This window comes from Macaca nemestrina, chromosome 3, assembly GCF_043159975.1.
Source record: "Macaca nemestrina isolate mMacNem1 chromosome 3, mMacNem.hap1, whole genome shotgun sequence".
NCBI lineage: Eukaryota > Metazoa > Chordata > Mammalia > Primates > Cercopithecidae > Macaca > Macaca nemestrina.
Window position 1 is genome coordinate 70,731,100 of NC_092127.1, and position 12,340 is coordinate 70,743,439.

At 35.8% G+C, this 12,340-nt stretch overlaps 1 protein-coding gene across 1 annotated transcript in view; it reads right to left on the bottom strand.

The window, feature by feature from the left end:
• The window catches only part of LOC105486190 (methyltransferase 14, N6-adenosine-methyltransferase non-catalytic subunit), a 33,942-nt gene that overhangs the window by 15,637 nt on the left and 5,965 nt on the right, over positions 1-12,340 (bottom strand). The window contains exons 4-8 of the mRNA XM_011748914.3: positions 12,214-12,294; positions 11,766-11,853; positions 9,275-9,365; positions 6,580-6,721; positions 3,075-3,167 (exon numbers count right to left, since the gene is read on the bottom strand). Of these exons, the coding sequence (XP_011747216.1) occupies positions 3,075-3,167; positions 6,580-6,721; positions 9,275-9,365; positions 11,766-11,853; positions 12,214-12,294 (495 nt within the window). The remainder of the gene's footprint in view (positions 1-3,074; positions 3,168-6,579; positions 6,722-9,274; positions 9,366-11,765; positions 11,854-12,213; positions 12,295-12,340) is intronic.

The following is a 12,340-nucleotide window of genomic DNA, read 5'->3' on the forward strand; positions in this document are numbered from 1 at the left end:
ACATATATAGTTGACTATCAAAACATAGAAAGGATTACATCATCTCCCAATTCTATATTCTAGTGTCATCAATGGACATGGGGTTTTAAATTTTAAGCGCTCAGACCTTCTGTAATCACAAAATAATCCAAAACACAATTTGATTTCCACCACCTCAATATTCTATTCTCTGACAAAGCTGTACACTGTTGAAAATCTTCTAAATGCTAACTTCAAATGAGAGTCTTATAAAACCTTATTTCTATATTTCATACAACTGTAAAAATGTTCAAACTTAAAATTGCTACATGTATCTCTTTGTTGGGTAAAATGGTACTTTCATCTCTACATAACCTAGAAAATAGAGATGTGAACCTTAATGACCTAGAAGCTGTTACACATTAACATAAAACAAATACCAGCTAAATGATTGCTCACAGTGACATCTGAAAGTCTACCATATGCTAGTGCTGCGTAGCTGCTGGGAATAAAAACATGAATAAGACACAGTCCCTATCCCCATCAACTTAAGAATAAAGGAAGGAAAAATAAATAAATAAGTACAGTATTGCTGGTATGATGATCAAGTACATATAAAGATATAGTAGAGGGGGGTTGGGGACTAGGGGAGGGATAGCATTAGGAGAAATACCTAATGTAGATTACAGGTTGATGGGTGCAGCAAACCACCATGGCACGTGTATACCTACGTAACAAACCTGCATGGTCTGCACATGTATCCCAGAACTTAAAGTATAATTAAAAAAAAACAAAAAACAAAAAACTTTCCAACAAGCTTCCTTTCCACCACAGGAAATCCTGTTGAGAGTTCCCCCTGAACCAAAAAAAAAAAAAAGATATAGTAGAGTATAAAACATACACTTTTCAGGAATGCTTATTGGGTAATGTAAGATAACACCTCAAAATGAAACTTAGAATTTTATTTTATTTAATTTATTTATTTATTTATTTAGAGACGGAGTCTCACCCAGGCGGGAGTTCAGGAGTGTAATCTTCACTCACTGCAACCTCCGCTTCCCAGGTTCAAGTGATTCTCATGCCTCAGCTTCCCAACTGGCTGGGACCACAAGCACGTGCCACCATGCCATGCTAATTTTTGTATTTTTAGTAGAGATGGGGTTTCACCATGTTGGCGAGGCTGGTCTTGAACTCTTGGCCTCAAGTGATCTGCCCGCCTCTGTCTCTCAAAGTGCTGGGATGACAGATATGAGCCACTGCACCCAGCCGAGTTTTATTTTAAAATCTCCGAAATCAAGATCAATATTTGTTCCTGTTACTAAATATTTATTTTGCACCGTGTCATTAACATCACTCTGACCTAAATTCTACATGCCCTAATGCACTAATTTATCAAAAGCTCATGAGTATTTCTCATGCTGAATTATTTTTCTAAATCTTAAATCATTTTTCGCCAAACTCTCACCAGTATGATAAACTGCTGCATAAGCAAATAAGATAAAAACCTCCTGGATGGCTACTCAGGAGGCTGAAGCAGGAGAATCGCTTCAATTGGGAGGCAGGGCTTTACAGTGAGCCAAGATAGCACAACTGCATTCCAGCATGGGTGACAAAGCAAGGCTCTGTCTCAAAAGAAAAAAAAAAAAGATAAAAATCTCCTAATCATTTTCAATCTAATTTGGGGAATGAGAGATGAGAGGAAAGATCAAAGTCAGATATTAAAGTTAAAGTAAATACCAATATGCCTATAAAAACATATGTTTCACTCTTACTTTTCTATAGCATCTTGAAGAGCCACCACCAAAAAAAAAATGGAGATATTCAACTGAAATACAGTTATAGTCTACCTTGGAGTTAATAAATAATAGAAGCAGTGATGTTACCCAACAGCCTTACTATTTATATAAAGCATATAAAGTAATTGTAGAATTTCAGAATTTGGGCACAATCTTATTTCCATATAATCATACTTGTTATCTCATATAATCCTACTTAAATTTTTCAACTGTCAAATGGATACCTCCCCAAATTGGAATGATTAAATGAGATAGTTTGGTGTATAGTAAGTAATATGTCATAAAAATGAAAAGTGTCAACCAATAAAATGTGACGAAACTGAGACCCTCAAGAGTATCTTTTTGCCCAAAGTCTTACTGTTACATAGCAGACGAATTGAGAGCAAAATTAAGACTCCTGATACCTAGTCATAATACTGTTGTTATTCTTGTTTAAAACAGCATATATATTATTTTGTTCCTTTTGGCCAGGGCCAATCAGGCCCAGGAATGGTAGCTCATGCCTGTAATCCCAACACTTTGGGAGGCTGAGGTGGGAGGATCCCTTGAGCCCAGGAGTTTGAGGCCAGCCTGGGCAACATAAAAAGACCTAATCTCTGCAAATACTAAAAAAATTAGCCAGGGGTAGTGTTGTGCCTGTGGTCCCAGCTATCAGGAGGCTGAGGTGGGAAAACTGCTTGAGTTCAGGAGGTCGAGGCTGCAGTAAGCCATGACTGTGCCACCACACTCTAGCCTGGGCAACAGAGTTGGTACCTTGTCCCAAAAAAAAGAAAAAAGAAAAAAAAAAAACCTCCAATACAAAAATAAAATAAAAAAACTCTGAAATTCAATTAAATATTAGATACTTAAAATAAGTTCAGGTATTATAACTTCTTTCTCATTCATTCATGTCTTCCATATGCTGTGTTACTTTTCCAATTTTATTTGACTTCCATTTGGATTTCAGGAGCCAATGCTCCTGAATACTTTCAGCTACTCATAGAATACTTTTTAGCTACTCATAAAGAATTGTAAATGACACCAAGCAGCTCATTTTTGAGGTATAATTTGGAGCTTCAAATCTTTAAGCTGTTCTCTTCCTGTACTTGTAATGAAGCGTCTTTTGAAAGAGCTACACATTTATCCCTAGTGCTGGTTAACTAACTTACAAGTATTGCCTTTCTTACGTTCTTTTCTGGAAATTTTTTTTCTCAATATTTTAGAATTATTTAAGAAACAAAGGACAAAATAACATCCACTTTCAAACATCCTATGCAACATACTGTTGTATTTTTTTTTCTTATTAATTTAAAAATCCACTTTATAAAAGCACCATCTTACCACTCTTCCAAGGTCCAGCCCCTCCCCAGAACCACACCAGAGAAAAATAAATGATCGAGGTGCTGCAATCTCATCAATTTCTAACTTCATAATCTGTAAGAAATCAAAACAATATTGCATAAAAGTATTTTGTTTCCCATTCATCCTAAATCCAAAAGAACAACGGGCGCGGTGGCTCAAGCCTGTAATCCCAGCACTTTGGGAGGCCGAGACGGGCGGATCACTAGGTCAGGAGATCGAGACCATCCTGGTGAACACGGTGAAACCCCGTCTCTACTAAAAAATACAAAAAACTAGCCGGGCGAGGCGGCGGGCGCCTGTAGTCCCAGCTACTCGGGAGGCTGAGGCAGGAAAATGGCGTAAACCCGGGGGGCGGAGCTTGCAGTGAGCTGAGATCCGGCCACTGCACTCCAGCCCGGGCGACAGAGCCAGACTCCATCTCAAAAAAAAAAAAAAAAAAAAAAAAAAAAAAAGATTAGGATAGATGTGTTCTTTAAGTATATTAGTTTCCATTAGGAACTATAATAGAAAATAAACATTATCCTTAAAATTACTTGTTCTATTGTTTTGTTACTTTATATACAAACAACATACACACATGTGCTCACATATACATATATACACTTGCTTTTATATGGAAAGAGCTTATAGGAAACAATAGCTATAGGATTATGGAATTTTTTAAGATAAAGCTTGAGAGAGATTCTCCAGCAATGTTTTATCATTTACTGAAAAAGAATGAAGCACTTAAGTGAGCCCAGAGTTAGGGACAAAATAAAAATAAAATATAGCAATAAATGTTTCGGGAGGACTGTGATATCTAGTATCTACAGAAGAACTTCTCAATAAATCAATACACATATTTTCCTACAATTACTACTTAAAGTCTGAAATGCTAAAAAAAAAAAAAAAAATTCTCTTTTGACACTAATTCTAAAAGTTAAGTGTTGGTACTTTCATTAAATTCTTGTGTTCTTAAGTAAAACACAATGACCACTACTGACTCTCCACCATGAAAAAGAATACCTGTGAAACCCAAACACTTTTCTTATTTACATTTTGTTATTACATTAACCACTGGCACTTTCTTTAGGATAATATCTCATAAAAGTTAAGAGCTTAGGGCTCTGGGGCCAGACAAAATTTTTCAGTATGCCAGCCAGAACTGAAGTACAGTGAAATTAAACTGAAATCAAGAATCTGCATATGAAATAGAATTTCTTTATTTTAAAAACTGTATTAGTTTATTATATATAATTGAAGCTCTTGTACCTCACTGCTGAAACCTCACGGATTGGTTAGAGAAAACAAAGTTCTGCCTAATTATTAATAAAGGACATAATCAGATTGCTTAAATTTTTTCTTTTGATCAAACTGACAAAAAATGGTTTTTAATATTAATATTCAACTTTAATGAAGATATGCTTAACTAGACATTCTTAAACACTACTGAAAGGAATGTAAATTTATACCTATCTGGAAAACTTATCTGCAATAAATATCAAGAGCATTAACTCTTTAATCTTACGTCTTAGAAATACTACATTCTGTGCACTTTTCTGATTTTTCAACAATAAATACAGATAACACTTTAAACAGGGAAGGGGAAAAACTTTTACATTATAGGAGCCACATAAATGTAAATAAAAGTGCTAGGAATATTAAAGCTAATAGGAAAAGCTTCAAGGAAGAGGAAGAATTAGAGGTAAATCTTGGAAAAATAGATATGATTAAGAGTAGTAACCACCATTAACTCAGAAAGGGACATGCAAGGATTCCCATCTGTTTTCTAAGAAACATGTCTTCCAGTTTCAGTCCCTTCTTTGCCCCACATCTTTTCTAGAAGCGCAGGACGCTCCTGGTTACACTCTCCTTGAAACTCACTGTTCCCTTGGTTTCCATTACATTCATACTCTCCTGGTTCTCTTCATTCATCACTGAACAACTCGTTTTTAAATTTATTTTATACGTAGTATTTAATTGTAAATGTTTTCCCAGGTTTTATCGTCAGTCCACATTTTTATACTGAGACACAATCCCAGGATAAATTCATCTATTTGCATGGATTTTATGTGATAATCCTCTAAAATATGTATTTTGAAACCAGATCTGCCTGTCCTTAGAGTTTCATATTCTATTCCTATGACCTCTTCCATTTGAATGTCTCACATATACCTAGAAATCAACTTATTCAATATTATTTAACCTCTCTAATCCCGCTTGTCTTCTGAAACTCACTCTCAGTTGGTGACAATTTAATCCACCTATCCCAAGATAGAGACCATGAGTTATCCTTAACTCTTCCCCTCATCCCAATCACTCAATCTTACCAAATCTACCTCCTAAACATTACTGAAGTTATCACCTTCTTTCCATGCCTACTATTACCCTAATTGAGGGTCCCTTCATCTCAGCATTACATTACTCTAAGAAAGAGTCTTCTAATTATTCTCCTTTTTCCAGAATTCTTTCTGTTTTTTGAGACAGAGTCTTGCTCTGTCGCCCAGGCTGAAGTACAATGGCGCAATCTCAACTCACTGCAACCTCTGCCTCCCGGGTTCAAGCGATTCTCCTGCCTCAGCCTCCGAAGTAGCTGGGATAATAGGTGCGTGCCACCACGCCCACCTAATTTTTATATTTTTAGTAGAGCTGGGGTTTCACCATGTTGATCAGGCTGCTCTCAAACTCCAGACCTCGTGATCCACCCGCCTCGCCTCCCAAAGTGCTGGGATTACAGGCATGAGCTACCATGCCCAGCCATTTTTCCAGAATTCTTTCCCAGACTCTACCCCATCTTCCAAACACCAATCTGACCTTTTTACAAAACTGGTTAAAACTCTTCAAAGACTTATTAATGTCTTCAGAATAAAAGTCCAAACTCCTGACACTATCACCTCAAGATAGTCCCAATCTGTGTTCCAACAATACCAATGTACATACAGGACCTCCACCCCACAACCAGATAGTCATTTGCCTCCATCCCTTCTGTTCTTGTTGTTCCTTGTGCTTGTCAGCCCCGTCCCACATCTTTCTTGACTAATTCCAACTAATCTATTTATATTGTTCAGGTGCCACCTCCTCTGTGTTCATATGTCCCATCTACCTAGGCTTGGTCAGTTGTTCTCATGTCATCTTATGCAGGACTCCATCATTTAATCAACAAAATTGTGATTATGTGTCCATAAAGGCTATTTATCCATACTTTACTACACTGTAAATGGTTTAAAGAGCCAAGGACTCTAAGACCAAAATTGTAAGTCTTCTACAGCCTATTTGCTTATTATCTGCTCAATGTTCAATTTTTGCCTTGAGAAGAAGAATCAAATTAAAGATAATGTAATATTGGTCAATGTACCTTGGACCTTCAGCTATAATTTACACTATAAATCTGTATTTATAATCCGTACAAAAGTAGGGATGATATTTATTATCTCACTTTCTGACCAAATAAACATATTCATTTGAAAATAAATAATTCATTACAACGTAGAAAGTTTCATCATACATCATCCCAAGTCCAGCACTTTTCATTAGCAGTGATGCCAGTTTCTCTGTAATATTCTTCTAAAGGGGGTTCCAGAAGAATCACATCAAATTTGGGTGTTAGTTCTCTGATGTCAAAGGCTTCTATATCAGCTTGTAAGTACCTATTTGATTAAATCATAAAAAATGAGATTTTTTAAAAAAAGCTTTTTAAATAAGATTTTGAAGTACCTTAACAGATGGTAATGAAAGAAAAGTCTTAGATATCACTAAACATTATTACTAAACACTATTTACAAAGTAATCAGTAAGTTAATTATTAAAGGCCTTTTTATTGAGAGTCTTTTTTTCTTCAGTATAGACTTAAACCATCTACCAGTGATCTTTCTTAAGTCATGAACATAATTAAACTACATAGTAAAAGTCCTATTATTCCCCATGTACACCCAGAATATATTCTTCTCTCAATATTAAAAATCCATACTCAGATGTGTCTCTGAACCCCTTTCCATTCTCATCTGAATTTTTCATTTTTATTCTCAATTGTTTAGTTAGTTAGAAAATCCATTTCTCTGTAAGCTTTACATGCTTCCCCCTAAAACACAGTTTTCATATAATTTTCTTTTATTAGTTTTGTCATTAATAAAAATGTTTCTATTAAGAGTCTTTTCATGCTACCTAATATAAGTTAGTACTGGCCTTTATTGAAAAGATATTTTCACATAGCATGAAAATATTTTAAATTTAAAATGCTTTAAATGTAAATGGGTTTTCGTGGTTTTTTTTGTTTTTTTTTTTTTTTTTTGAGACAAGGTCTCACTATATTGCTCAGGATGAATGCAGTGGCTATTCACAGGCCTGATCATAAGAGTACTGCAACCTCAAACTCTTGGGCTCAAGTGATATTCCCACCTCAACATCTCATTAAAGGTATATTTTAGGCCACGCATGGTGGCTCATGCCTATAATACTTTGGGAGGCCAAGGTGGGAGGATTGATTGACCCCAGGAATTTGAGACCAGCCTGGGCAACACAGTGAGACCCTGTCTCTATGTAAATAAATAAATAAATAAGCAAGCGAGTAAAGGTGTATTTTAAAATACGACGAATATTAGAGTATACTTAGACTTCCTCTCCACATACTAAGACATTCTGTGGTGCTTCTAATGACTTACAGAATACTTTTTTTTTTTTTTTTTTTTGAGAAAGTGTCTCACTCTGTCACCAGGCTGGAGTGCAGTGGCACAATCTCGGCTCACTGCAAGCTCTGCCTCCCTACAGGCATGTGCTACCACACCCAGCTAATTTTCATATTTTTAGTAGAGATAGGGTTTCACTATGTTGGCCAGGACAGTCTCGATCTCTTGCTCTCGTGATCCGCCCACCTCGGCCTCCCAAAGTGCTGGGATTACAGGTATGAGCCACCGCACCCAGCCCAAAACACATTTCATCATATCGTTAAATGTATAAAACATTTAAAGCTAAATTCTCCAATTGCAAAGATCTCATAAACATTTCTGAGGAAAATATTATTCTGGTTCAGCAAGGTTAAAAAGAATTATCATATTCCAAATTGTTAAGAATAGTATCTCAGAATGCTAAGCTGTTATTAGTATTTGTTTTCTTCTTATCCTGAATCTACATTTTCTAAGCTTCCGTTAACAAACAAATTACTTGACAAGATATCATTTAAAGGCATTTTAAGTAAGTTATCAAGAATATGGAGTCTCATTCTGTCAACCAGGCTAAAGTGCAATCAAGCGATCTCAGCTCACTGCAACCTCTGCTTCCCAGGTTCAAATGATTCTCCTGCCTCAGCCTCCTGAGTAGCTGGGATTACAAGCACGTGCCACCATGCCCGGCTAATTTTTGCATTTTTAGTAGAGATGAGGTTTCAGCATGTTGGCCAGGCTGGTCTCAAACTCGTGACCTCAGGTGATCCACCTGCCTCAGCCTCCCAAAGTGCTGGGATTAGAGGCGAGCCACCGTGCCCGGCTTGGATGACTTTTAAGAAGAAAAAATATTTAGAGGCACTTTAAGCAAATTATCTGAAAAGCTGAAAAAAAACCTGAGAGGCCACTGTGAAGTCAGCACCAGAGTTTCAAATCAACATTTTTGCTATAATGAAGAAATAGGGCTCAGTGAGGTGGCTCATGCCTGTAATCCCAGCACTTTGAGGCTGAGGGGGGCAAATCACCCGAGGTCAGGAGTTTGAGACCAGCCTGGGCAACATGGTGAAACCCCGTCTCTACCAAAAATACAAAAATTAGCCAGGCATGGTGGTGTGTGCCAAAAATTAGCCAGGCATGGTGGTACATGCCTGTAATCCCAGCTCTTCAGAATGCTGAGGCATGAGAATCGCTTGAACCCAGGAGGCGGAGGTTACAGTGAGCCGAGATCACGCGACTGCTCTCCACACCGCAGTCTGGGCAACAGAGCGAGAATCCATCTCAAAAAAGAAATATAGAGCCAGGAGTGAAATGCCTGTAGTCCAGCCGAGGTGGAAGGATTGCTTGAGCCCAGGAGATGGACACAAGCCTGGGCAACATAATGAGACCCAGTCTTTAAAAAACAAAAAAGCAGAGAGAAGAAACAGAGTAATAAAGCATGTTAACATGAGTGCTGAATTTAGGAAAAAGAAAAAAGGTTACAGGATAAACAAATTGATATTTTAAGCCTGAGTTGGGAATAAACAGTAATTGAATAAAAACACTTACATAGGAGGAGTGTTAGATTTAGCTATTAACTCATCCTTTAGCCTGATGAGCTCCCTCAGTTTAGGATATTCTTCAAATCTGTCAGCTAAACCTGAGCAGAAAAAATAGTAAAATCTAAATTCAACTCAACTGAAGTTAATATCAGTAATTCAAAAGTTATGAGCCCTTTCAAGAAAACAAAACAATACATACACCACTTGACTCATATCTCTTAAGAAAGCTTAATTTCTAATAATTTTAAACAATATGTATGCAGATTTCATAACTAATGACATGCAAGTAAAAATCCAGATGTTCTTAAAACCCAGCCCAAGTCAATAAGCCACTTAATATCACATATTTATTAAGTTAAACAATCACCCCTAGCATCCAGTTTAACACTCAGGGGAAAAAAAAACAAAATAAATTACCTTTCTTGTGTGATTTTTTCCCCCTTCCTCTTAGCTAAAAAAAAAAACAACAAAAAAAACCTTCTCCTAAAGAACCTGATTAAGATTTGTACTTAATTTCTTGGATAGTTATTCAAAAGCAAAGAAAAGAAGTGTTTCTTCCCAAACAGGAAGCATATTTATAACAACAATAAATTATATGAACTTCCTAATTTAAAAACCAAAAATACAAATATTAGTAACTTTAACATCAAAGAAAAAAAGAAAAACAGTTTATAAAGCTTCCTCAATCAGTGGTGGCAGATCACATTTCAAATAAAATGAATTTGAAGATTTTATTATAGTCAAGTTTCAAGACAGCAGAGTCAGCTTCTAATCATCTACAAAACAGAAGGTACAACTTTTCCTCAATCTGTAATAGTTTTCTAAGTATGTTTTCTTTGCCTTGGGGAGGCAGGTATCCTAAGAGCACAGCAGTTTATATCTAAATCTGGTTATACAATTTAACCACAAATTTTTATGCTACATCTACATTTTGCTTACAAAAAAACATTAAAATTGGTTTCTCTACTTCAAGAGTAATGTTGCTTACAAGTAACAAAGGAAAAACTAAATTTGATTATATCAAAAATAGAATGTTTGTCCTACAAAATATACTATCAAGAAAGTGACCCACAGAATGCGAGAAAATATTTGCAAATTATTCATCAGGTAAGAGACTTGTACTCAGAATATGTAAAAAATACACACCCACACCCACACACAAAGAGAATATTTAAGACTGTTGTTATTCAATAGTAAAAAGACAGTGAAACAATTTAAAAATACACAAAGTATTACGATATCTCTCTAAAAAAGATATTTAAATGGCCAATAAGCATATAAAAAGATGCTCAGTATCATTAGCCACTAGGCAAATGCAAATCAAAACTACAATAAAATACCACTTCACACTTACTAGGATGGCTACCATAAAAAACAGATAATAATAAGTGCCCAAGATGTGAAGAAACTGGAACCATCATACATCGTTAGTAAAAATGTAAAATGGTGCAGCTGCTTGGAAAAACACTTGAGTAGTTGTTAGAAAGGTAAACATATATAATGGCATATTACTTGGCAATTTAAAAACATGAAGTACAGGCACATGCTTCAACATCAATGACCCTTAAAAATAGGCTAAGTGAAAGAAGCCATGACAAACCACCACACATTGTATAATTTCATTTATATGAAATGTCCAAAATAGGTAAATGTATAGAAATATAAAGTAGATCAGTAGATACTTAAGGCTGAGAAGGGGTAGATGAGAAAGAGGAAATGGGGACTGACTGCTAATGGGTACAGGGCTTCCTTAGGGGAGATGCAAATGTTCTAATATAGATTGTGGTAATAGTTGCGCAACCCTGTGGATACATTAAAGAAAAACACTGAATTATACTCTTTGAGTGAATTGTACAGTATATAAGTATTATCTCAATAAATCTGTCTAAAATGCAAGAATAGGCATAGTACCAAACTGGAGCCAAAAAGAAACAAACAAAAAAATAGTAATATTGATTGACAGAAAAAGAAGGTATACCGGGCCCGGCGCAATAGCTTACGCCTGTAATCTCAGCACTTTGGGAGGCCGAGGCAGGCAGATCACCTAAGGTCAGGTGTTTGAGACCAACCTGGCCAACATGGTGAAACCTTGTCTCTACTAAAAATATAAAAATTATCCAGGCGTGGTGGCAGGTGCCTGTAATCCCAGTTACTGAAGAGGCTGAGGCAGGAGAATCGCTTGAATCCGGGAGGCAGAGGTTACAGTGAGCCAAGATCTCCCCACTGCACTCCAGCCTGGGCAACAGAGCAAGGCTCTGTCTCAAAAAAAAAAAGAAAAGAAAGAAAGAAAAGAAAGAAAAGAAAGAAAAGAAAAGAAAAGAAAAGAAAGAAAGAAAGAAAGAAAGAAAAGAAAAAGAAGGTATATCAGGAGCACTGAGAACAAAAAAAAGATGTCAAGCTGGGAAGAATAATTTTGTTAGAAATATCCACAAATTGGATAAATTACATGCATGTAATTGAGAGTCAGCAATAGCATATTCCAAACAAATCTAACATACCTACATCCCTGATGAAATTCTGAGGTCTATGTCCAGTGTCTACAAAATGTTGGCAGTAATCATTATGGGGATTTAAGCTCTGTGTTCCCTAAATTAAAAAAAAACAAAATTAAATTTGTAGCATGCACTGTAATGGCAGATGAATTATCTCTACTTTGTTTTCTACTACAAGGTCATACAAAATGCAGTCAATTGATAGATTTAAAAAATAGTAATATTTGAAAATACAACTAAAATTATTACTTTTCAGTAGCTACTGATATTAATATACCTTTATCTCACACTAGCCAAATATCAGAAGACTATTTCATGAGCAATTTTAAATAATCTTTATTTCATAACAATGATCCTTAAATAATCAAAAAATATCTTGAAGACAAATAGGTATTTAAAATCTTTTCAGGTATAGAGCTTAAATGTGATGAGTTACAAAAATTATTTATTTTACCTTAAGAAAAGTACTAGAATCTTTGTAAATCTCTTCTTCATATGGCAAATTTTCTTCTTCCTGTTGCATTTCTAGTTCATCCTTGAAAAACATAAGATTAAGTAAATGTTTTACAAATAGGGGCTAT